At 45.6% G+C, this 21760-nt stretch overlaps 1 protein-coding gene across 8 annotated transcripts in view; it reads left to right on the forward strand.

Annotated features, from left to right (window-relative positions):
- ATP6V0A1 (ATPase H+ transporting V0 subunit a1) overlaps window positions 1–21760 on the forward strand; it is a 32095-nt gene that overhangs the window by 7501 nt on the left and 2834 nt on the right. For 2 of the 8 annotated variants that reach the window (XM_063178878.1, XM_063178879.1), the window contains exons 6-21: window positions 725–851; window positions 3256–3338; window positions 3949–4042; window positions 5354–5566; window positions 6147–6297; window positions 6488–6627; window positions 8019–8176; window positions 9353–9443; window positions 10192–10310; window positions 10576–10792; window positions 11347–11454; window positions 12112–12180; window positions 14261–14368; window positions 14951–14968; window positions 16668–16785; window positions 18158–18329. In XM_063178878.1, the coding sequence (XP_063034948.1) occupies window positions 725–851; window positions 3256–3338; window positions 3949–4042; window positions 5354–5566; window positions 6147–6297; window positions 6488–6627; window positions 8019–8176; window positions 9353–9443; window positions 10192–10310; window positions 10576–10792; window positions 11347–11454; window positions 12112–12180; window positions 14261–14368; window positions 14951–14968; window positions 16668–16785; window positions 18158–18329 (1986 nt within the window). The remainder of the gene's footprint in view (window positions 1–724; window positions 852–3255; window positions 3339–3948; window positions 4043–5353; window positions 5567–6146; window positions 6298–6487; window positions 6628–8018; window positions 8177–9352; window positions 9444–10191; window positions 10311–10575; window positions 10793–11346; window positions 11455–12111; window positions 12181–14260; window positions 14369–14950; window positions 14969–16667; window positions 16786–18157; window positions 18330–21760) is intronic. The other 6 variants (XM_063178874.1, XM_063178873.1, XM_063178876.1 and 3 more) reach the window with 3 other exon arrangements.

Genomic DNA, 21760 nt, shown 5'->3' on the forward strand with positions numbered 1-21760 from the left:
CTTGTCATAGCTTGAGACTGTGACCTCTTGTTCTGTCAGTGCTGCCTGGAGAAAGAGACCGAACCCCAGGTGACTACAACTACCTTCAGGAAGTTGTAGAGAGTTATAAGGTCACCTCTGAGTCTCCTTTTCTCCAGGCTAAACACCCCCAGCTCCCTCAGCTGTTCCTCACAGGGTTTGTGTTCCAAACTACTCACCAGCCTTGTTGCCCTCTGTTGTATTTGTGTTGCCCTATGAACCTGTTCTCCATGTTCTCAGAAGGCTAACTTATTATTTTATGGTACTATATTATATTATGGAATGCTATAAAAAGGATGCTATAAAAAGGATTCTTACAGAAGGCTAACAAGATAATAATGAAAACTTGTGACTCTTTCTAGAGCCCCGACACAACTTGGCCCTGATTGGCCAAAGAGTCAATTCACATGAAACCAATAAAACAATCACCTGTTGGTAAACAATCTCCAAACACACTTCAAAGGAGCAAAATGCAGGAGAAGCAAATCAAATAATTATTGTTTTCCCTCTTCTCTGAGGCTTCTCAGCTTCCCGGTAGAAAAATCCCAGGCAAAGGGATTTTTCAGAAAATACAAATGCGACAGCAAGAACTAACATTAAACCAGGATTTTTATAGCTTTCATTGTGGTGCCAGCCCTCAGCTGGCAGCTGTGCTGGCTGTGGGGGGTTCAGGTGCAGCCCCTCAGGCCGTGCTGTCCCTTTGCAGGTTCGTGGCTGGCGTGATCAACCGCGAGCGCATCCCCACCTTCGAGCGGATGCTGTGGCGCGTGTGCCGCGGGAACGTCTTCCTGCGCCAGGCCGAGATCGAGAACCCCCTGGAGGACCCCGTCACGGTAAGGGGGCCAAAATTTGTCCTGGTCTGGGGTAAATTTGGGAGAAAACCTCCAAAAGGAGGCCCCTCCAGAAAGAAAACTCACATGGCTCCTATCCTGCAGCTGGCTAACTCAGTTAGAGCATGAGACTCTTTAATTTCAGGGTCGTAGGTTTGAGCCCCATGTTGGGCACCAGAATTTGTCCTGGTTTAGGGCAAATTTGGGAGAAAAACTCCAGAAGGGGGCCCCTCTAGAAAGCAAACCCAAATGGCCCCTCCCTGCAACCAGCTAGCTCAGTTAGAGCATGAGACTCTTAATCTCAGTCGTGGGTTTGAGCTGCACGTTGAGTGCCAAAATTTGTCCTGGTTTAGGGCAAATTTGAGAGAAAACTTTGGAAAGTTGGCTCCTCCAGAAAGAAAACCCACATGGCCCCTTCCCTCAACTGGCTAGCTCAGTTAGAGCATGAGACTCTTAATCTCGGTGTCATAGGTTTCAGCCCCACGTTGGGTGCCAAAATTTGTCCTGGTTTAGGGTAAATTTGGGAGAAAACCTTCAGAAGGGGGCCCCTCTAGAAAGCAAACCCAAATGGCCCCTCCCTGCAACCAACTAGCTCAGTTAGAGCATGAGACTCTTAATTTCAGGGTTGTGGGTTCAAGCCCCACGTTGGGCGCCAAGATTTGTCCTGGTTTAGGGTAAATCTGGGAGAAAACCTCCAAAAGGGGGTCCCTCCAGAAAGCAAAGCCACACAGCCCCTCTCCCCAGCCGACTAGCTCAGTTAGAGCATGAGACTCTTAATTTCAGGGTTGTGGGTTCAAGCCCCACGTTGGGCGCCAAGATTTGTCCTGGTTTAGGGTAAATCTGGGAGAAAACCTCCAAAAGGGGGTCCCTCCAGAAAGCAAAGCCACACAGCCCCTCTCCCCAGCCGACTAGCTCTGTTAGAGCATGAGACTCTTAATCTCAGGGTCGTGGGTTTGAGCCGCACGTTGAGTGCCAAAATTTGTCCTGGTTTAGGGCAAATTTGAGAGAAAACTTTGGAAAGTTGGCTCCTCCAGAAAGAAAACCCACATGGCCCCTTCCCTCAACTGGCAAGCTCAGTTAGGGCATGAGACTCTTAATCTCGGTGTCATAGGTTTGAGCCCCACGTTGGGCGCCAAAATTTGTCCTGGTTTAGGGTAAATTTGGGAGAAAACCTCCCAAAGGGGGCCCCTCTAGAAAGCAAACCCAAACAGCCCCTCCGTGCAACCAGCTAGCTCAGTTAGAGCATGAGACTCTAAATTTCAGGGCTGTAGGTTTGAGCCGCACATTGGGCACCAAAATTTGTGCTGGTTTAGGGTAAATCTGGGAGAAAACCTCTAAAAGGAGGCCTCTCCAGATGGCAAACCCACCTAGTCCCTCCCTGCAACTGGCTAGCTCAGTTAGAGCATGAGACTCTTAATCTCAGGGTCATAGGTTTGAGCCCCACGTTGGGCACCAAAATTTGTGCTGGTTTAGGGTAAATCTGGGAGAAAACCTCTAAAAGGAGGCCTCTCCAGATGGCAAACCCACCCAGTCCCTCCCTGCAGCTGGCTAGCTCAGTTAGAGCATGAGACTCTTAATCTCAGGGTTATGGGTTTGAACCCCATGTGGGCACCAGAATTTGTCCTGATTTGAGAGAAAACCTCCAAAAGGGGGCCCCTCCAGAAAGCAAACCCACATGGCCCCTCCCTGCAACTGGCTAGCTCAGTTAGAGCATGAGAATCTTAATTTCAGGGTTGTGGGTTTGAGCTCAGTAAAAGCCTCTCTTTCTCATTTGGCTGATGTGTTCCCTTGTCCCCCCAACCACTGGTAGCTGACCTGTGGAATCATCTGTCTGCTAGGACAGACTTTGTTCTTATTGTGCAGAACTTCCTTAAATTGAGGTTACACCTCATGTAATTATTCTTGAAACATTATGTTAAAATTTCCTAAGTAAGGTAGAACAATAACTTGTCAACAAATGCAGGAAAGGGGCCCTGGCTGCCCCCACAGACACAGCTGTGCAAGGAATGTGCCTCTGGTCTCCCTGGGAGCCACACTGCTTAAAATCCACTTTTTTTAATCTTCATTCACTCTTTTGGCTTGATTCTGTAGGTGAGCTGACTGCACTAAGTGCTGATAAAATCTTTGTTATTTTTGGAGATCTTACCAGGTTTTCCTGTTTACTGGATTGTATAGAATCAATAATGGATAACCTGGAGCATTTTGCTTCAGTGAACACAAACACAGTGCAAGTATTATGTATTGAGGCTGGGAAAATTGTTCTCCTTGTGACTGTTCAGTGTTAATCAGGAACATTTCTTGACCTTTTGTGCACATCTGAGCTCTGATGGACAGACTCAGTGAGAGGAAAATTAGAATTCTGGTAATTACCCAATGCTAATTTCTACAATTCTTTCCTTTGTTCTAGGGGGATTATGTGCACAAATCTGTATTTATCATCTTCTTCCAAGGTGACCAGCTGAAGAACAGAGTCAAGAAGATCTGTGAAGGGTATGAAAGTCTGTAATTGAGAGCTGGGCAGCCCTCATTTATTTGAAACACACTGCCATGACTTTATTTCAATATTTCTCAACTCCCTGTTTCACAGTGGCTGCAGGAGCAGATATTAAATGTGCCAGAAGTAACTGAAACACATTTTACAGTCACACTTGCCACTCCCCAGCCTGTAATGCTCAAAGTACACCACTGCTGTGCTAGGGAATGCAAAAAACCAAGGCAGTGGTGATTTCTGGGGCAGGCCTGATGGACATCAGTGGGATATTCTCACAGTGGAGACAACAATGACTGCTTCTGTCAGCAGTTGCACTGGTGTGGCAGCATCTCCCCTGGGCTGGATGGCTGCCCAGCCTCATGACAGTGCCTGGAGACACTGGCAGCACAGGGAGCTGAGGATTCTCTCCCACTTCTGTTTTCTTTAGCACTCAGCTTCTGCTTTGGCCTAAAGCACTTCTACTTTTCTGTTTGACTTATTGATGTAGGGATGGAGCTGTGCTTGGCAGTCTCTGCTGATCAGAAACTTCTCTCCAGGTGCCTCTGGCTCACCCCTGAGTGATTGATTTTCTTTCCATCTCTGCCACTGAGGTGCTCCCCTGTCTTGCAGGTTCCGGGCCTCCCTCTACCCATGCCCAGAAACACCTCAGGAGAGGAAGGAAATGGCTTCTGGTGTCAACACCAGAATTGATGATCTTCAGATGGTAAAAGAACTGGGGCCAATGACCTTTCTCTGTTTGTTTTGTTTTGTTTTTTTTGTTGTTTTGTTTTGTTTTGTTTTGTTTTTTTAATAATGTGGTTGAAACTTATATTGAGAAACTTTGGATCCTGTTAAAACAGGAGGATTTTGCCCCTGTGATATGACCTTGTTTTCACCTTCAGGTAGCTTGAGACCAGCAGTGCAAGAGAGGTGTTTGGGGACTGCTCAGTTGGTTCTGTGTCAGGATTTGGGATGGGTGGAGGGCTAAGCAATGTATTCTAAACAAATAATTACAGAGAACTCCACACCAGTGAGAAAAGAGGAACTCATGTAGGGAGATCCCATAGAGCATGTTGTGTAACTGCCTGCTTCATCTGCAAGTACTTTGAAAACATTTAAACTTTTTTCAAGCTGAGATACAACAATGCTGACATTAATTTAGCTCTTCCTTTTTCTGCCTGTCTTTATATTTTCACATTGTGCTGTCCTGAAGAGCTTCTGCTTTACAGCTAATCTCTTGTGCAGCTGCCTGTGTTGGTAAAATGTAATTAGTATCCAAATCTCATGGGTGCCACCTCTGAAATACCTGGTGCTTGATTCAAGGAAGAAGGGCAGTATGTGAAAATGTAGAAAGATTTAAGAGATTTGAAACAAAAATTGAGAAAAGGTTCAGAAACTAAAAGAAAAAAGGGTTGAATATGACCTACTTATTTGATACAGAAACTGTCTCAAGCAGGGAGTTGTGCAGTGTAGCTCAAAAGATATTTTAAAGTAGACAGGAATTCAGAAGCAATGTAACTGCTATAAGCTGCATGTGCCTTCTGTCCTCACTTTCCCTGCAATCTAAGACTTTCCACTCTGGAAATCTGACTTGGCCTGAGTTTGATATGTTCCAGTTGGAAAACACCCTCAGTAGGAAACACTTTCTCCTTTTCCCTTCAGTAAACAACTCTTTCAGGGTGATTAGTGTGTTTTTTCAAGGCAGCACACCCTTTACTTGCAGAGCTCTTCTCTGCTCTTTTAACCTGGGTGGAGGTAAAACTGTTCCCTGTGATCTTGGCACAGTTAATTGTTTGAAACAACCACTGACCTTGGAGCTGGAAGAGGAAAATAATCAGAAAGTGTCCCTGGAAAAAGCTCTTAAGCTTTTCAGCACAGCTAATTACTGTGGGGGCTAATTACTGCATCACAGACTGCAGGCATGGGGTGGGGGAGCAGGCTGGTGGTTCATCCTCTGTGGGAAAGCTTCTCTTGTTGGTGCACCTTGATCTTTGGCCCATGATTTGGCCTCATCTTTGTCCCGCTTGTCTGAAAGGTGCTGAACCAAACTGAGGATCACCGGCAGAGGGTTTTGCAGGCAGCTGCTAAAAACATCCGCGTGTGGTTCATCAAAGTGAGGAAGATGAAGGCCATTTACCACACCCTGAACCTGTGCAACATCGATGTGACACAGAAGTGCTTGATTGCTGAAGTGTGGTGTCCCGTTGCTGACCTGGATTCCATCCAGTTTGCCCTCAGGAGAGGCACTGTGAGTAAATGCTGTGCCTGTGGCAGCACCGCATGGGTTCACTGTTCATTGCCTTTTCTGTTTTGTGAGCCTCTGAGCACCATCCCTTGGGCTGCTGGAATCACAGAGGACAGCTTATTTAGCATGCAGGAATGATGGTTTAGAGATAAAAGAAGTAACAAAGTTGTAAGAAGCTTAAAGTTCAGGTGAAGGCTGGAATGGTGAGGATTTTACTGTGTGTGAGGCTTAGTTACACTGGCTGGGCTCTGTGGTCCTGGTGTCTGGATAGAGGAGCTCTCCAGGATGTTGGCAAACTCACCCTCTGCTCAGATAGTCAAGAGAGTTGAGTTTCTTGAAGTTCTTCCACCTGCTTTTTGGTTTTTTGTCTGTCCTACACAATATTCACCTTTACTCCTGCTGCACAAAGTGGAGAGCAGTGGAATCCTGGCAGCCTTCCTGAGCTGCTGCAGTGTCTCATTGTGCAAGCACACTGCAAACACTCAAGCCTGCAGTTTTCCAAATGGGGACAGCTGTGTTGGACTTCATCCTCCAGTGCTCTGAGGGTGGGTTTGCTGATCTTCCCTTTGTTTTTCTCTACCAGGAGCACAGCGGATCCACTGTCCCATCTATTTTAAACAGGATGCAAACCAATCAAACCCCACCCACGTACAACAAAACTAACAAGTTTACTTCTGGCTTTCAAAACATTGTTGATGCTTATGGCATTGGGACATATCGGGAAATCAATCCAGGTAAATTCAGATGCAGAAAAATCCAAGATTTCTGTCTCAAATTTTTTAGTTGTGATGTTTATCTGTATTGCCTGTCCTGTGTGGAAATCTCTTAATAGAAAATTCTAGTAGACTCATCAGCTTTCAGTAGCAGAGGGGAAGCTGAGGAATTATATTTGCTAAATTGGGAATGTTGTCTTTTCCTTTACAGCACCCTATACCATCATCACCTTCCCATTCCTGTTTGCTGTGATGTTTGGGGATTTTGGCCATGGAATCCTGATGACTCTGATTGCTGTCTGGATGGTGGTGAGGGAGAGCAGGATTCTGTCCCAGAAGAGTGACAATGAGGTAAAGTGGCAGATGGTGCTGAGCTCTGCATTTCAAACAAAGAGCTGCAGCTTGGTTTACTCCCATCCTTTTCCCCTTGAGCTGACAATGCCCATTACTCCTCCTTTGGAATTTTTGAAGCACATGGACAGGCTGGGAAGCCTGAAGAGCACACACACACACCAAGTAGTGTAATTTCATAAAAGTATTGAGTTCCCTTGATTTTTCCTTTTGTATATTTATAAGAAATTATTAATTTCAGTTGTCTGAAGGAAATTATTAAGTGTAGTAGGTAAGTTGGCATAAACAAATCACCCCAAATTTAGCTGGATCATAGTGGGCTTTAGGCACTGCAAAACTCCCAGTTCCTGTAGTTTATACCCCATCCCTGGTACTTTTCCTATTTGCTGCTCAGGGTTGGTTTTGCTGGCTCAGGGCTGACAGGAACTGAACCAGAGTTAAGATACACTGGCAGGGCTGGAGGAGACTGGCAAAGTCTGTGCTCCTGGTTCCAAACTCATGCTGCCAGCTGGGAGTTGCATCAGGCTGTGCAGTTTGTCCTCTCCAGCTGCTCTAGGTCCCCTGTGGAGATCCATGCTGCCCCTTTATCCTCATTATCTGTGCTGCTCTGCTCCCTCTTGCACCCTTAATCCCTGCCAAGGGGAAACAGAGATTTTGGGCTCTTGGTTCACATGGCCAGTGTTTATCCCACAACAGACTGATTTCCCTGGTTTGGCTTTAGGAGTGACCTTCCCTTGTTGGTTCTCTGTTTTTTCTACTTCCATCAGGGTTGGGATTGAAGGCACTCGAGACAATGGTTCATGTTCAGACTCAGGTGTTTATTGTGTCTTATCAGTGCTATCAGTTCTTATAAGTTTCTTATGAGTCTCACAGCAGTGAGTTCTGCAGCTCTTCATTAGCAGGGCACAAAATGGCCAACAATCTCTTGTTACAAGGCCTTTTAAGACTAAACTATCCAATAAAGAACTGACGCCTAGATTATTTTCCTTTTTAACCCAATAACTGATCACTCAAAGCTGCAATGTGGACTTTTCTGTCCAATTACAAAATACCACCCAAACCCATGGGGAGGAAGGAAGAGGAAGGTAAAGAGGAACAACCAGTCTCCACCCTAAAACCTCCATGTTGCTTCATATTTATTTCTATATTCTAAATCCCCAAACTCTTAAGTTTTTCACCCTGTGGTATTATTCACTTCTAACCAACTCCACACCATAATCCCAATGCTATAAATGAATTTTGGAAGCCTTCTCCAAAGCCTCAGGTCAAATGCAGTGTTCTCTTGTGGGTCTGTGCCTTTCAGCACAGAAAATTTAAAATTCTCAGCATCCAGGTTTCCAACATTCCCTGTTCTCATGGACTTTTTGTTCCTTTTTGGGTTTTCACACCAGATGTTCAACATGGTGTTCAGTGGTCGGTACATCATCCTGCTGATGGGGCTGTTCTCCACCTACACAGGCCTCATCTACAATGACTGCTTCTCCAAATCCCTCAACATGTTTGGTTCCTCCTGGAGCGTCAGGCCCATGTTCAATAAAGCCAACTGGTCGTGAGTAAACCCTTTGTAACTTTGTAGACACAGTGTCTTGGTTTGGAAAGCCAGGTGTCTGCTAAGGAGGGCAGGAGCCTCCCCTGAAATGGAGAATGTGAACCTCCTCCCTCTGAATTGCTATAAATTTTTAATTAAGGGACTCTCAGGCAAAAAATATGGGAGCAGGAAGAAAATAAAAGGCTAAAATAAACAATGCAGTGAACTAAACCAACACTGCCAGAGTCAGAACCCAACCTGACACCCTGTGGGTCAGGCTGTTGGCAGCAGTGCCATTGGAATTGTGGCTGAGCCCTCCTGCAGTGTCAGGGGTGGTTCTGCTGGAGCAGGGATCCTGTAGAAAGGTGCAGTCTCTTCCTCTGATGATCCAGGGGAAGAGGCAGCTGCTGCTCCTCTGGGGAATCCAGTGCAGAAGCCATGCTGGTGTTCCAGAATCTCCAGATTATATCCAGGCAGGAATGCTTGGCTGGTGTTCCAGAATCTCCAGACTATATCCAGGCAGGAATGCTTGGCTGAGGTTCCAGAATCTCCAGATTATATCCAGGCAGGAATGCTTGGCTCCTCCCTCTGGGCTCACATCTCCCAATGGGATGCTGTAGTTCTTGTCAGCCATGCAGTGACATTCAATAGCTGTTATCAGCAGATGTCTCCCCAGAGGGAGGATTGGGTGTGAAAGAGATAGGGAAAACTGCCAAATGAACAGGAGACAACTGCCATACAGATGGCAAATAGGATAATGCATCTTACCTTGCAATCTGGGACACACAGTGAGAAGCAGGTGACTTGTCCTTTCCCATTGTCCTTCCAGTTCAGGAAAGCAAAAATTTCTGACCTCTGTCTCAGGTAGATTTGGAAGAGGGATGTAAATATGCCAAGATTCAAAATGGCTTTTTTTCCCCAGAAAACTTACAAAGATGCAGTTTCTCATCTATTTCCCTACAGACATTTCAAGATTCCTGTCTCCTGCACCTGTCTTCCTTGTGACAGAGTAAAAAATCAAGAAACAGGTTTTTATTCCTTTGGGAAAATCTCTAGCACCATCCAGGTTCTGCAACCTTGAAATTCTCTCAATTTAAGCTATTTCTTGCTCTCACAAAGGAAGAGTGTTGTTATTTTTTTTACAGAAGGAGAGTGGCATTGCTGTTGTTAATGTTTTATAATCTTGTTCCCAAACAGAGATGCTTTGCTGGAGACCACCCCCCTGCTGCAGCTGGATCCTGCCATCCCAGGGGTGTTTGGTGGGCCCTACCCCTTTGGCATTGACCCAGTAAGAGCTCCTCCTTCCTCTGCAGGCTTTTGGGCAAAATCCTCTGTGTCAGCAGAAAGAAAAGTACCTGTGTTCATTGTTCTGTGAAAGATCTTCCAGCCCAGCCATTCCCTTAGCAATTCCATGCTCCTGAACGATAGAATTCCTACTGAGATGCCAAATTTGGGGTAGAGACCCTTGTTCTGAGGTCCATTAAAGGCTGCTTTCTCACCCTTTCTAACCTGCAGTGCTTTAATGAAATCTGATTAGCCTTGAAAATCACTTTCTGAAGTTACTTTTTTACATTGGGGAAAGTTGTTCATCCCTTTTTTCAGTCACCCTTGGAAATTTACATTTCCAACTAATTCTGTCACTTTGTACCTGCCTGCATCAACACCTCTGCTCTTAACTCTGCTTGTAATATATGCCAAACCTTGTGTGGGTTGCACAAAGTGCAGGAAATCAGAGCTGTGTGTAATTGTTCCTTTAAATGGATAATCATATTCTCTCTGTTAAGGATACAGCCTCTTTTCTCCTGCACCTGTGAGGTACCATGAAAACAGGTTTGATTCCTGCTCAGTTGCTGTCAGGCTGTTCCCAGCTGAAAGCTTGTCTGCTCATTTCCCCAAAATAGGACAAACACATCTTTAAGAACCTGTTTTTTCAGCCTCACACTTCCTGACTGGTTCATAATGTTTAGCTTAAAGGGAGTGTTTTCCTCCTCCTGTTTTCCTTCCCCTGGTATCTGACTAGGTGTTGTTTTCCACAGATCTGGAATATTGCCAGCAATAAGCTGGCTTTCCTCAATTCCTTTAAGATGAAGATGTCTGTGATTCTTGGCATTTTCCAGATGCTCTTTGGTGTGGCATTGAGTCTCCTCAACCACATGTAAGTGCTTTGCTCATGGTTTTCTCATGGTGGGGGCAATGGAATGGCTTTGGGTGTTGTGTGGTTTGGGATACCTCCTGATGGAAGGTGCAGTGCATTGTCTCTGGTTGTGTGGAATTGTGCCTGTCAGGCAGTTCCTGTGCTCCAGGCCCAGCTGTTGTTGAGCTGATGAGCCCCTCCACTCTCTTTACACTTTTATTAAAAGAGTTTTGTCCTAATTCTAACCAAATCTAATATCAACTTTTTTTTTTTTCCTTCCCTGTAGCTATTTTAAGAAGCCACTGAACATATACCTTGGATTTATCCCTGAAATGATTTTCATGTCCTCCCTCTTTGGATACCTTGTTATTCTCATCTTTTACAAGTGGACAGCCTATGATGCTCACACCTCCAAGGAAGCACCCAGCCTCTTAATACACTTTATCAACATGTTTCTGTTCTCCTATGAGGACACCAGTAATAAGATGCTTTACAGTGGGCAGGTGAGTGCTCTTGCTAGGACAGAATCAGAGATGCTTTGTGATACTGGAGTGTTTCATTGTCATAATTGTGAAATCAAGCAGGAAACATCTTTCCACTGTGACAGAGCATTTCTGAAGGCTGACACTATGTAATGTTGTAGAAGGAAGGAATAATCTCTATACCAGGAATTTTTATTTATCTGACCATAAGTCAGCTGTGGCTTCAGAACACGTGGATCTTGATTAATTGTGGAAAGCAATTAGGAATATTGTCCCATGTCTGCAGTGTGATTCCTCTCAGCCTAGCTGAGACACCAACTCTATTTCCTCTCAGCAGTATCAGACATCTGCCAAATTCTCATTTTCTGCAGGATCTTTCAGTTTTTTCCCCATTCTAACCCAGTCTCAGCATTAAACACTGTGCTCAGAGGTGGCAGCTGCAGACATTAAGTACTTAATTGCTGTTCCCAGAAGAGAGTGAGGTATTGGAGCATCCACGTGCTGGGAATTCAGCCATTCTTGCTGGGTTCTGTGTGTGTTTGAGCTGAATCACCTGAGATTTGTGTTTTTTGCAGAAAGGGCTCCAGTGCTTCCTCGTGGTGGTGGCCTTGCTGTGTGTGCCATGGATGCTGGTGGCCAAACCCCTGGTCCTTCGCCAGCAGTATCTAAGGAGAAAACACTTGGTGGGTGATTCCCTTTTATATTTTCCATATGAAAACTGTTTATGGTTGAAAAGCTGTGTTCTTCATCCTGAGCTTGGATTCATGGGTTCACACTGCATTGAAACCTGTAAAGTGTTTTTGCATATTCCTGGGCATACCAGCAGGTGGGTGTTACAGAAACAGAGTGTTGCCTGCCTGCTTCCCAGATATGGATCCAGCATCAAACCTGCTTTTAAAAACCCCTTTTGTTGGTAATGATCAGAACAGTGTCTCTGGCTTGGGCATTGGTAGCTGGTTTAGGAACAGCCTCACTGGCTGCTGGATGCACTTCTGTGGCTGGCAGTGGGAAACAGAGATGGAATTGGCTGGCAGATTTCTCAGCTACCTTTGTTAAAGCAGCTTGGATGGTTAAAAAAAACAACTAAAAGAGACTTAGAGATGTGAGAGGCTGTGTGCTGGGGTACTGTGTAGGTTTCCAGCTGTTTCCAGCTGTGTGTGAGATGCAGGAACGTGGCGCTGCAGAGAATGTGCAGCGCGCCAAAGATCAGCTCAGTTACAGACACTCCCTCTCCCTTCTCTGACCACCTTTCATCCTCCCATGTCCCCTCCATTCGTTTCCCTTTCTCTTTTTGTTTTCTTCCTCCTCCCCTGTCTTTTCTTGCATCCATCCTCCCCCAGGAAGGGCAGCCCGAGGAGGCCCAGGGCAGCACGAACGCGCAGGCGCTCGAGGCAGCAGCGGCTGCAACAGTGAGTGCACTTCAACCTCGCCTGATGGGAGTTGGCTTTGTGTCTGGTTCTTATCAAAGGAGCATGGAATGTATCTGAATTTCATAAGGGAATGGCAAGTGCACCTTTAGGGTGGAAAACCACTTTCTCTTGGAAAGAGCAAAGTTTAGCCAAATTGATACATTCTGGATGAACACCCAGGCTGGAGGATGGTAGTTGTGCGTGCACAGAGACGCTTCCTTGCAGGAGTGCTGCTGAATCCAAGCTGCAGAGCAGCACAGGATTTCCTGCTACCACATCCCCCCCCATGTTAAATTTTCTTCCCTTTTTTTCTTCTGCTTGTCTATTTCTTTAAGACAGATTAGGCTTCTTCTCAGTGCAGCATTTCTGTTTGCATTATATGTTCCCAAACACACAGTGATGTGATGGCCTCCAGCAACTCCATGTCAGTAATCATTGGATTTGTGACACATCTGTCCTGTACACACTTTGACCTGAAATTATTATAAAATAGTTGTGCACAAACAAGCTTCTTGTTGGCAGTTGTTTTGACTTACATGTTTCTAAGCTTACAGATGGCTCTTTGCTGCCAAAGCTTTCTGCTGAGGATTGTGGCAGCCCCAGAACTCAGTCCTTTCCCCTATTTCAGCTACCTTTTAGTTCTTTCCCCTATTTCAGCTGCCTTTTCGTTCTGAATCTGCCTGGCTGCCTAAGAGGTGTGAATCTCACTGATTGTGTGAAGCACACCATGCTCCCCAAGTGCCAGGGGTGCTGGGAGGGACATGTCAGCTGCTTCTCTCATGACGTTGTGGTCTCCTCACAGAAATGTCAGAGATGAAAATGGATGTTTTGTGCAGGATCCATCCAGCATATGAAATGCATCTCCATCAGGAAGCTGTGAGGGGAGGCCTTGTGTGAAGGGTGCTTAGAAGGATCAAGTAAACAATTGGAGCTGTTGGAGCTGTGTTTAGGTTGGCTGGGTTACAGGGAATGGATATGAGTCAAGTGCAAGGGAAAGGCTGCTTGAGTGCAAGTTCACACAGGCTAGAAATACATAAACAGAATATTGACAGCAGACACCAGTGACTTGTGGTGTTTTAGAGATACTGAAAATCCTAATAAAAGCATTGTCTTAGTTGTTAATATTTTATTTCTGTTTTCAGAGCATAAACGCCTACCTAATTTGTTTTTAGAAACCTGGCAAAGTCTCTAATTCATATCTGGCATTTTGAGCATATTTATAATTCAGCCTAAAATAAAAGCAGGCTTCTAAGGACAAAGGAGGTAGAAGAACTCAGAGAAGCTGTTCTGGTCTGTGCAAGCACCAGGTCATGGCACCTTCAGCCTCTTTCATCTGCATGGGCATCTTTGGACTTCTGCAGTCCAGATGTGGCAACTCAGGTCACATCCTGTGTCACAGGTGACCCAAGACAGTGCTGAAGCTGGCCACAGGGTTTATTTCTATCTGTGGTGTTGTAGTTTGTCTCTCTTGGGGTCAGACCCAGGGGTCAGGTAAAATCTGCTCCCAATTTCAGCGTTTCAGCTCAGTCTATGTGTTGTTCTTTCCCCTTTGGAGGTGCAGCTGAGGGTCAGATGCTGAATGTCAGAACAAATGTCTCTAAAAGGCCCTGCTTGCACAGCATAGAGGGAAGATGTGGTTTTCCATGCAGTGTTGGTGTGCCTGAGGCTGGTGGGAGTAAATGTGTGTGTGTTTGTGTTCAGCCCCATGACCTGCTCCAGCACCCAGCAGTGCTGTGTCCATGCTGGGCAGGATGTGGGGCTAGCAGATGTCCTCTGAGAGCTGTGCCTTTATTGTCCTCATGGTTGCAGTTACACTGTAGAAATGTACCAAGGATTCACTCAGACAGACTTTTTTTTTATTATTATTTTTTCCCCAGCCCCAGCAGGAATCAGCACCTTTCCCATCCAAGCTGGGAAATAGAATTCTACCTGCCTTAATCTGGGCCTTAATATTTTATATTTAATATTTAATATTTTTTTTTCCTCTGTGAGCTGCTGCTACACATGGAATCATGAGAAACCTGCACTTTTGCACTAAAACCCAAACAACACTTTGCTCTTTCTTTTCTGCATGTGTCAGGGCACGCACAACTTTGGTGGGATCCGGGTGGGCAATGGCCCAACAGAGGAGGATGCTGAGATCATTCAACATGACCAGTTATCTACCCATTCTGAGGAGGGGGAAGAGGTAAGCACCTGAGCATCCTCGCTCTCAGGGCACTGCAGGCAGCAGGATGAGCTCACTGGGATGGATTTATTGTTTCCATGCTGTTTAAACAGCAGCATTCCCAGTGAAGTGTGTTCTAGCAGTTTTCTCACTCTCTGTCTCTTGGTGACTCCAGAGAAAAAGCAGCATAATTTGTATATGCTGGGAGATGTGGCTCTGTTTGTCCCCAAAGTGTCACCATCTCAGGGGTGCACAGCACTCCCAGGTGCCACATCTGCCTCTCCCATGCCAGTGGAAAATATATTGAAATTCAGGGGCTGTACTTCTGCAGCACTGAAATTTTGTTCATATATTCATTTTGACTGCTGGGGGTAACATTAATTACTTCCCTTTCCTCTGGGAGAGGAGAAAACCAGTGGATCTCAGGTAGTTGGGTTTTTCTGATGTTTCTGATGCTTCTCTGAAGGACTGCAGCAGATCCTGCCTCTGCAGTGCATGGGATGTATTACTGCTTTCTGTGGCCTGCCTAGGAGGGAATTGCTGAATGTGTTCATGATTCATGTGATCAAAACACTGCACTAAATGTAAATTTGTGTTTTCAAGCCTACAGAGGACGAGGTGGTAAGAGCACAGCAGCTTTGCCTTCATGTGTACCTGGGCCATTTCCCATGGGTGTAAAACATGCTGAATGGAATTTGTTATGTCACAGCTTCTTGTTTTCCAAAAGATCTTGCTGTTTTCATGTTACAGGCCATTTTTAATTCATACACACATACATCCACAGACTTTTAATGACTTCATCTGTACAGCTTGTCTGTCTGATCCCCTGTCTGCACATTGTTCCCAGTTACCTGGGGAACTGTTCAGCTGGAGGTCTGAAACTGAAAAGTTTTCACTTTTGAGCCTCCAAATAAGCTTTTTAATGTTGTGGCTTTCTTAATTCTGTGCTGCAGCAAACTGTTGGAAGAGATTTCTTCCCACAAACTATCTGCCATGTTAAGGATGATGCTGGTTGACCCAGAGAGCAAATACAGGACAACCAGTCCAGTTTCATGTAGTTCAAGAAACTGAATTGGCCAGAAGCTTTGTGTAGAAGAGAAGCTCCATTCTGAGAAACTGCTCATTCATAAGCACTTGTAAAAAGTATTTAAAAACTGAGAGTTTAATACTGATGCAGGATTGAGTGTAGGTTTCAGCACTAGCAGGTAACAAATTTTACTACAAAAACAAGAATACAAATGGCATGAAATCAGAACAGCTTAACCAGGGCACTGCTGCTGAAAATTGTGCTGAGAGTGGTTTGCTCAGAGCTCTGCTGTGCACAGGCCTGTGTGGAACAGGGGGAAGGAGAGGGGAAGGGGATTCCTGTTCTGGTGTCTCCCTGAACCTGGAAAATGTGCTAGCCCACCAAGCCTGTCCCACAGCAATGCCAGTGCTCCCACTCCTGCCTCAGTGGCTGCTCTCCCTGGCAGTTGCTTTGAAAGGTCATTGTTTAAACATTTCCCACATTCCCTCCTGTGTCCAGAGCTGGAACTGTTGGCTGGGGCAGCTTTTAGTGAAGAACTTCACATCTCATGTTCTGTGGAGAAAGGATTAGGATTTTGACAGCTAATTTAACTGAATTGTTGGGAATATTTATTGCCTTGGATGTACTAGGGGAGAATTAAGAATATAAATAGCTTTGTGTGCATGCCTGGAGAATTAGTCACTGGATGTATTTAAAACATCGTGTTCACTTAAATCTGAGCAGTTTCTGAAGCATGGATTAAATCCAAACTGCAGGGAATGCTTTCCCAAGCTGCAGGATAAGAAACTGCCCTACATGGCAGACTTCCTTGTAAATTCTTTTATTATTGCAGAAAATTACCAAAGCACAGAGGCTTTGCCAGTGAATGGTACACAGATGTGACTTCTTCAGGGTAGCTTCGTGCATTATTTTTGCTTTGAAAAAGGGCAGGTTCATGTCTTGCAGAATGCTCCTGTTGCTCCTGTAGCAGAGGCACACACAGCACAGCTTGGGGCAGGGAGTGCACACCAGCACCACCTTCTGCTGAACAGTCTTTTCCTGGCTAAGCCCATGGATGAATTTGGAATATCTGACTATAAGAAAACAATTTTCACGTCACAGCATTTGTCATTCTGCAAAACCTGTCAAGACCAGATCCATTTTTCCATTTGTGGCCCTGGCGTGCTAAACCAGGAGAAGACAGTGTCAGTGTGCAGTGTCACACAGAGTGTCCCTGGTGACAGCAGCAGTCCCCCTGCCCCTGTGCCCACCCCACCCATGCTCCCAGCTCCCCTCTCCTCTGTTCCTTTGCAGTTTGACTTTGGGGACACCGTGGTGTACCAGGCCATCCACACCATCGAGTACTGCCTGGGCTGCATCTCCAACACAGCCTCCTACCTGCGCCTGTGGGCCCTCAGCCTGGCCCATGCACGTGAGTGTCCTCAGGGAGCTGGGCTGGGCCTCTGTCTGTCTGTCTGTCCGTCTGTCTGGCCTCCCAGGGCTCCCCTGGCACACTGCTGGGTGTGCAGTTATTTCTAGTCAAAGATGTCTCCCATGTTGGTGAGGGAGAGAGAATGGTGCATCTGATTTCATGGGCATCAGAAGGCTAAATAATAATAATAATAATAATAATAATAATAATAATAATAATAATAATAATAATAATAATAATAATAATAATAATAATAATAATAATAATAATAATAATAATAATAATAATACACTTATATTATATTATATTATATTATATTATATTATATTATATTATATTATATTATATTATATTATATTATATTATATTATATTATATTATATTATATTATATTAATAGTATTATTGATAGTATTATTAATTGTATTATTAATATTATATTAATATTGATGCTATTATATTAACATTAATATTGTATTTTTATTGTTACATACATTTATTATACTTTACTATAGACATTTATATACTATATTATAGACATCTATATACTATATTATAGACATTTATTATACTATATTATGTACATTTATATACTATATTATAGACATGATATACATTTCTAAACTGAATTTACCAAGCACTCACTCTGCACACACTGCACAGAATCTCGTGGCTGTCAGTGACAGTCCTGACACACACACACACACACACACACACACACCTGGCCCTGACAGGCCAAGGAAACAAAACACCATCACTGTGGGTAAACAATCTCCATATTGCATTTTACTTTGGCACAACCCAGGCACAGCAAATGAGATAAGAATATTCTTGGGAAGAATTGTGCCGTGCTTTTCTCTGTGAAGAGAATTGTGAGGCTACACACCTGGCCCTGATAAGCCAAGGAAACAAAACACCATCACTGTGGGTAAATAATCTCCATATTGCATTCTACTTTGGCACAGCAACTAAGATAAGAATTGTGTTTTCCCTTTCTCTGAGGTTCAGAGAATGTGAATCTCAGAAATCCTTGTGAAGAATTGTGCCTTGCTTTTCTTTGTGAAGAGGAATGTGGCAGCATGCATTACCCAGGAGCAGTGAGCTCCACACACCAGGGTCTGCACCCAAAACTCTGCTGAATGAGAGGAATGGAGTTAAAATCACAGAATAAAGCAAAGAGCTGCTGAGCCAGGACTCTGCCCTGCCTTGTATGGCAGCTGGAGGCAATGTCCTGACACACTTGGCTGTAAAAATTCTTATCCCTCAGTTTCCACCTCACTGTAGCAGGGCTTTGCTTGACTTCAGTTTTTATTTTACCAGTGACCCCCCCCCCCCCTGTCCTGCTGACCTGATCCTCTCCCCTTTCTCTGCAGAGCTCTCAGAGGTGCTCTGGACCATGGTGATCCACATTGGCCTCAGTGTGAGGAGCCTGGGGGGAGGCTTGGGCCTCTTCTTCATCTTTGCAGCTTTTGCCACGCTGACAGTGGCCATTCTGCTGGTCATGGAGGGGCTCTCAGCCTTCCTGCACGCCCTGCGCTTGCACTGGTGAGTTACTGGCACATCCAGAAGCCTGGGGAGCTCCTCATAACAGGAAAACTGATGTCCCCTGTACTGTGCAGAAATGCCATCTTCTAGAAGGCAGAAAGTATTAAAAAGGGTCAGAGATTTCAGTTCTGTTTGTAGTAAAACACCTCCCCCAGTTGTTGTTTAAAGTTTTATAGCTCTGCTTAGAAATAAGCACTGAAAGATGAAAGTTTAGGACCTAAAGCTTTGGGACTAAGGACCAGGGAGGCTGTGCTGGCTGGAGCAGTGTGCTTTGTGGCTTTCAGCAGAACTTTCTTGTTCCATTTCTTGGTCTTTCCCCTGTTTCCTGTGTTTGTTGTTGTTTGTGTGCAATAGCCACTGACTGCAGGTTCCTCCCTGTGCTCCTGTTCACTGCTATAAAACCTTGCCCTGGACAGGAGTGGCTCTGCCTTCTGCCCTTGGGGATGGCTGCAAGTTTTTGCTGGTCTTTTAGAATTTGCTTTTGCAGGCCCTTTCCTGTCATCGTTAAGCTCCTGTGAATGCAGCCAGCAAAGCAGAAGGAATCACTCTGCTCCCAAGTATGGAAAATATTCAAGAGTTTTTTCTGTAATCCATGTTTAAGAGTGCTCATTGTTCCACTTTGGATTCCCTTTTATTGCACTGGTGGTACCAGAGGAGCAGGATTTTCTGGGAGCAGGATTTTCTCAGCCTGAAATGTAGGAGAGTTTGTGCCTCTGGGGCAGGGGGTTGTGAGAGCAAAGGGAAGTCTCTGAACATCACAAGAAACACTCTGCCTTGCTTAAATGGGAAGAAAAACTTGGGAGTACTCTCTGAAGGTAATTCTGTAAGTGCAAAAGGAAGCAAGTGCCTCTAAAAATAAAAAGAAAAAAAAAAAAGAGAGAGAGAAAATCAGCCTTTTTGCACTTTTCCCCTGCTTGTGGGGAAGGAAAGCTTTGGCCTTTTGCCCTCTGCCTTGGCAGCTAGTGAGGTGCAGGCTGGGGGTGCAGGATGGAGGGTCCTGGGGGTGCAGGATGGAGGGTTCTGGGTCCTGGGGGTGCAGGATGGAGGGTTCTGGCTTCTGGGGGTGCAGGATGGAGGTCTGGACCAGGTCCTGGGGGTGCAGGATGGAGGGTTCTGGCTCCTGGGGGTGCAGGCTGGGGGTTCCTGGGGGTGCAGGATGGAGGGTTCTGGGTGTGCAGGATGGAGGGTCCTGGGGGTGCAGGATGGAGGTTCTGGGTGTGCAGGATGAGGGTTCTGGTCCATCTGTGTCTCTGTAGCCAAGAGAGCCAAGCTCTGCCCCTGGTTTGAAGCCATCTTGTGCTGAGGGAGCTGGGGGGGCACTCCTGGAAATGGCTGCTGGATGGTGCCTCTGTTTTTGCTGGCATGCAGCCTGAGCCCTGCAGAGCAGTCACTGCAGAGCTCCTTGCTGGCTGCCCAGAGGTCCCTCGTGCTGTCCCTGCTGTCACAGTGACAGAGGAGCCCCCCAGACCCTGCTGGGCACTGAGGGCAGCCCAGGACGAGCAGAGGGCAGCAGTGCTGTAACTCCACATCTGGTGGGTTTGCTCTGTAATTCCCTGAGGATTAGAGGATTTCCAGGGCATTTCCAAGCAGCAGCAGGGGAACAGCTCTGAGCAGCTGCTCTAGGCAGGCTCCATGGAGCAGAAAACACATTTTTGGGGAGGTTCCTGCCTTGTGTTAATCACAAACTGCACCTCCTGATGTGGCTCAGACACCTGGAACAGGTGTGAGCTGGAGATAATAGTTCACATTTCCCTAAAGGACCTTTGAAAAACCATCTGTGTGTGTGAGTGAAATGGCAAACGGGCAAACCCAGGGCAGCAGCAGTGAGAGCAGGGATCTCTCTGCCTGTGCCTGGACTGGAGTGCTTGACAAAGTCCTGTTTTCCCTAAACATCTGTTTCAAACCTTCAAGCCTTTCATGCACAGGCTCTGAGAGAAAAATCTCTTCAGGCTCAGAGCCCAAGAAGCAAGCTGAAGGTTCTATTTCAGACTGCAAGTGATCTGCTGAAATGATTTTGAGGTTGCTGGGTGTTGGTTATCAGAGGGAGGCACCTGCAGTGGTTCCAAAGAGCACACTGCTCACATTCCTTTGTGCTCTTGAACTGAAAACAGGCTGTTCCAATGGCAGGTGCTCCCTTTTTAGGAAGAGGAAGGAAGAGTGGAGGTCAAATTCAGCTGTCCTGGGAGGAGCAGATGGGAATTTCTGGCTGGGAGAGAAGCGTCACCTATCAGGAATTTGAGGTGTGGGTGGTTCAGCCTTCCTGGAAAGGAGGAGGAATTGAGAATGGGTTTTACTGGTCAGGGAATTCACAGGTTGTTCCACATGCTGTGCCTGGCAGTCCCAAAGGAGGGAGGTTTATTTTGTGCTTTTTCAGTGTGCATTCTTTGAGCAGGTTGGGCTTTTCAGGCCGTTGTGGGGTGGAGGCAGCCCTCTGGATTGCTGCCAGGATTGCAGGGTGTGAATTTGGGCTGCACTGCAGCTCTGTACGTGTCTCAGCTGTCATGCTGTCAGCTTCTTTTGCTGTAACCCTTCTGAAACACATCACCCTTCTGAAACGCATCACCCTTCTGAAACACATCACCCTTCTGAAATACTCAGCCTTTCCATTTATCGCCTTTCAGTGATGTAGTGCAACATGAACATTCAGATTAAAGCAGTTTCTCCCTTTTTAAGCTACTCACCTCTTCTAAAGTGAGCCAGAACAGACTGTGCCCAAAAGAAAAGGTTTGTAACTATTCAGGGTGCTGTTCCTGAGAGGTGTGGGTGTGTTTGGAGCTGCATCCCACTCTCAGTCCAGTGATGGAGTCCAGCTGCTCATCCACCTGCCAGGATTGGATTTTCCTTTGTAAATGCCCTGAGCCAGGACTCACCTGCAGGATGGAATATCCCAGACACAGATATGGTGCCTCTGCTCTTTTTGGGAAGGAGTAACTGCAGCAGTCTCTGCACAGACACCCCAGTGGGTTCTGTCTCTCAGGTGTGCCAGCCTTGAGTTATTCCTGGTTTACACCTGACCCCAGGCTCTGATACCTTCAGGGACACAAACACAGAGTGGGAATTTGCAGTTGTACTGAGTGATAGTTGCCTTTTTTGTCTCCTGCTTTTGTCTTTTTAGGAGACTTTTGTCTCCTACTCATGGGACTGTGTGATGGTGTTCACAGGGGTCCCAGAATGAGGGAAGAGATGAGAATCTTGACTCCATGTTTCAGAAGGCTGATTTATTATTTTATGATATATATTATATTAAAAGAAAATTATATACTAAAACTATACTAAAAGAACAGAAGAAAAATATTTTATTAGAAGGCTTGAAAGGAAAGGAATGGAATGATAATGAAATCTTGTGACTGACCAGAGAGTCTGAGACAGCCAGACTGTGATTGGCCATTAATTAAAAACAACCACATGAGACCAATCAAAGATTCACCTGT

The sequence above is a fragment of the Melospiza melodia genome, chromosome 30 (genome assembly GCF_035770615.1).
Source record: "Melospiza melodia melodia isolate bMelMel2 chromosome 30, bMelMel2.pri, whole genome shotgun sequence".
NCBI classification, from domain to species: Eukaryota; Metazoa; Chordata; class Aves; order Passeriformes; family Passerellidae; genus Melospiza; species Melospiza melodia.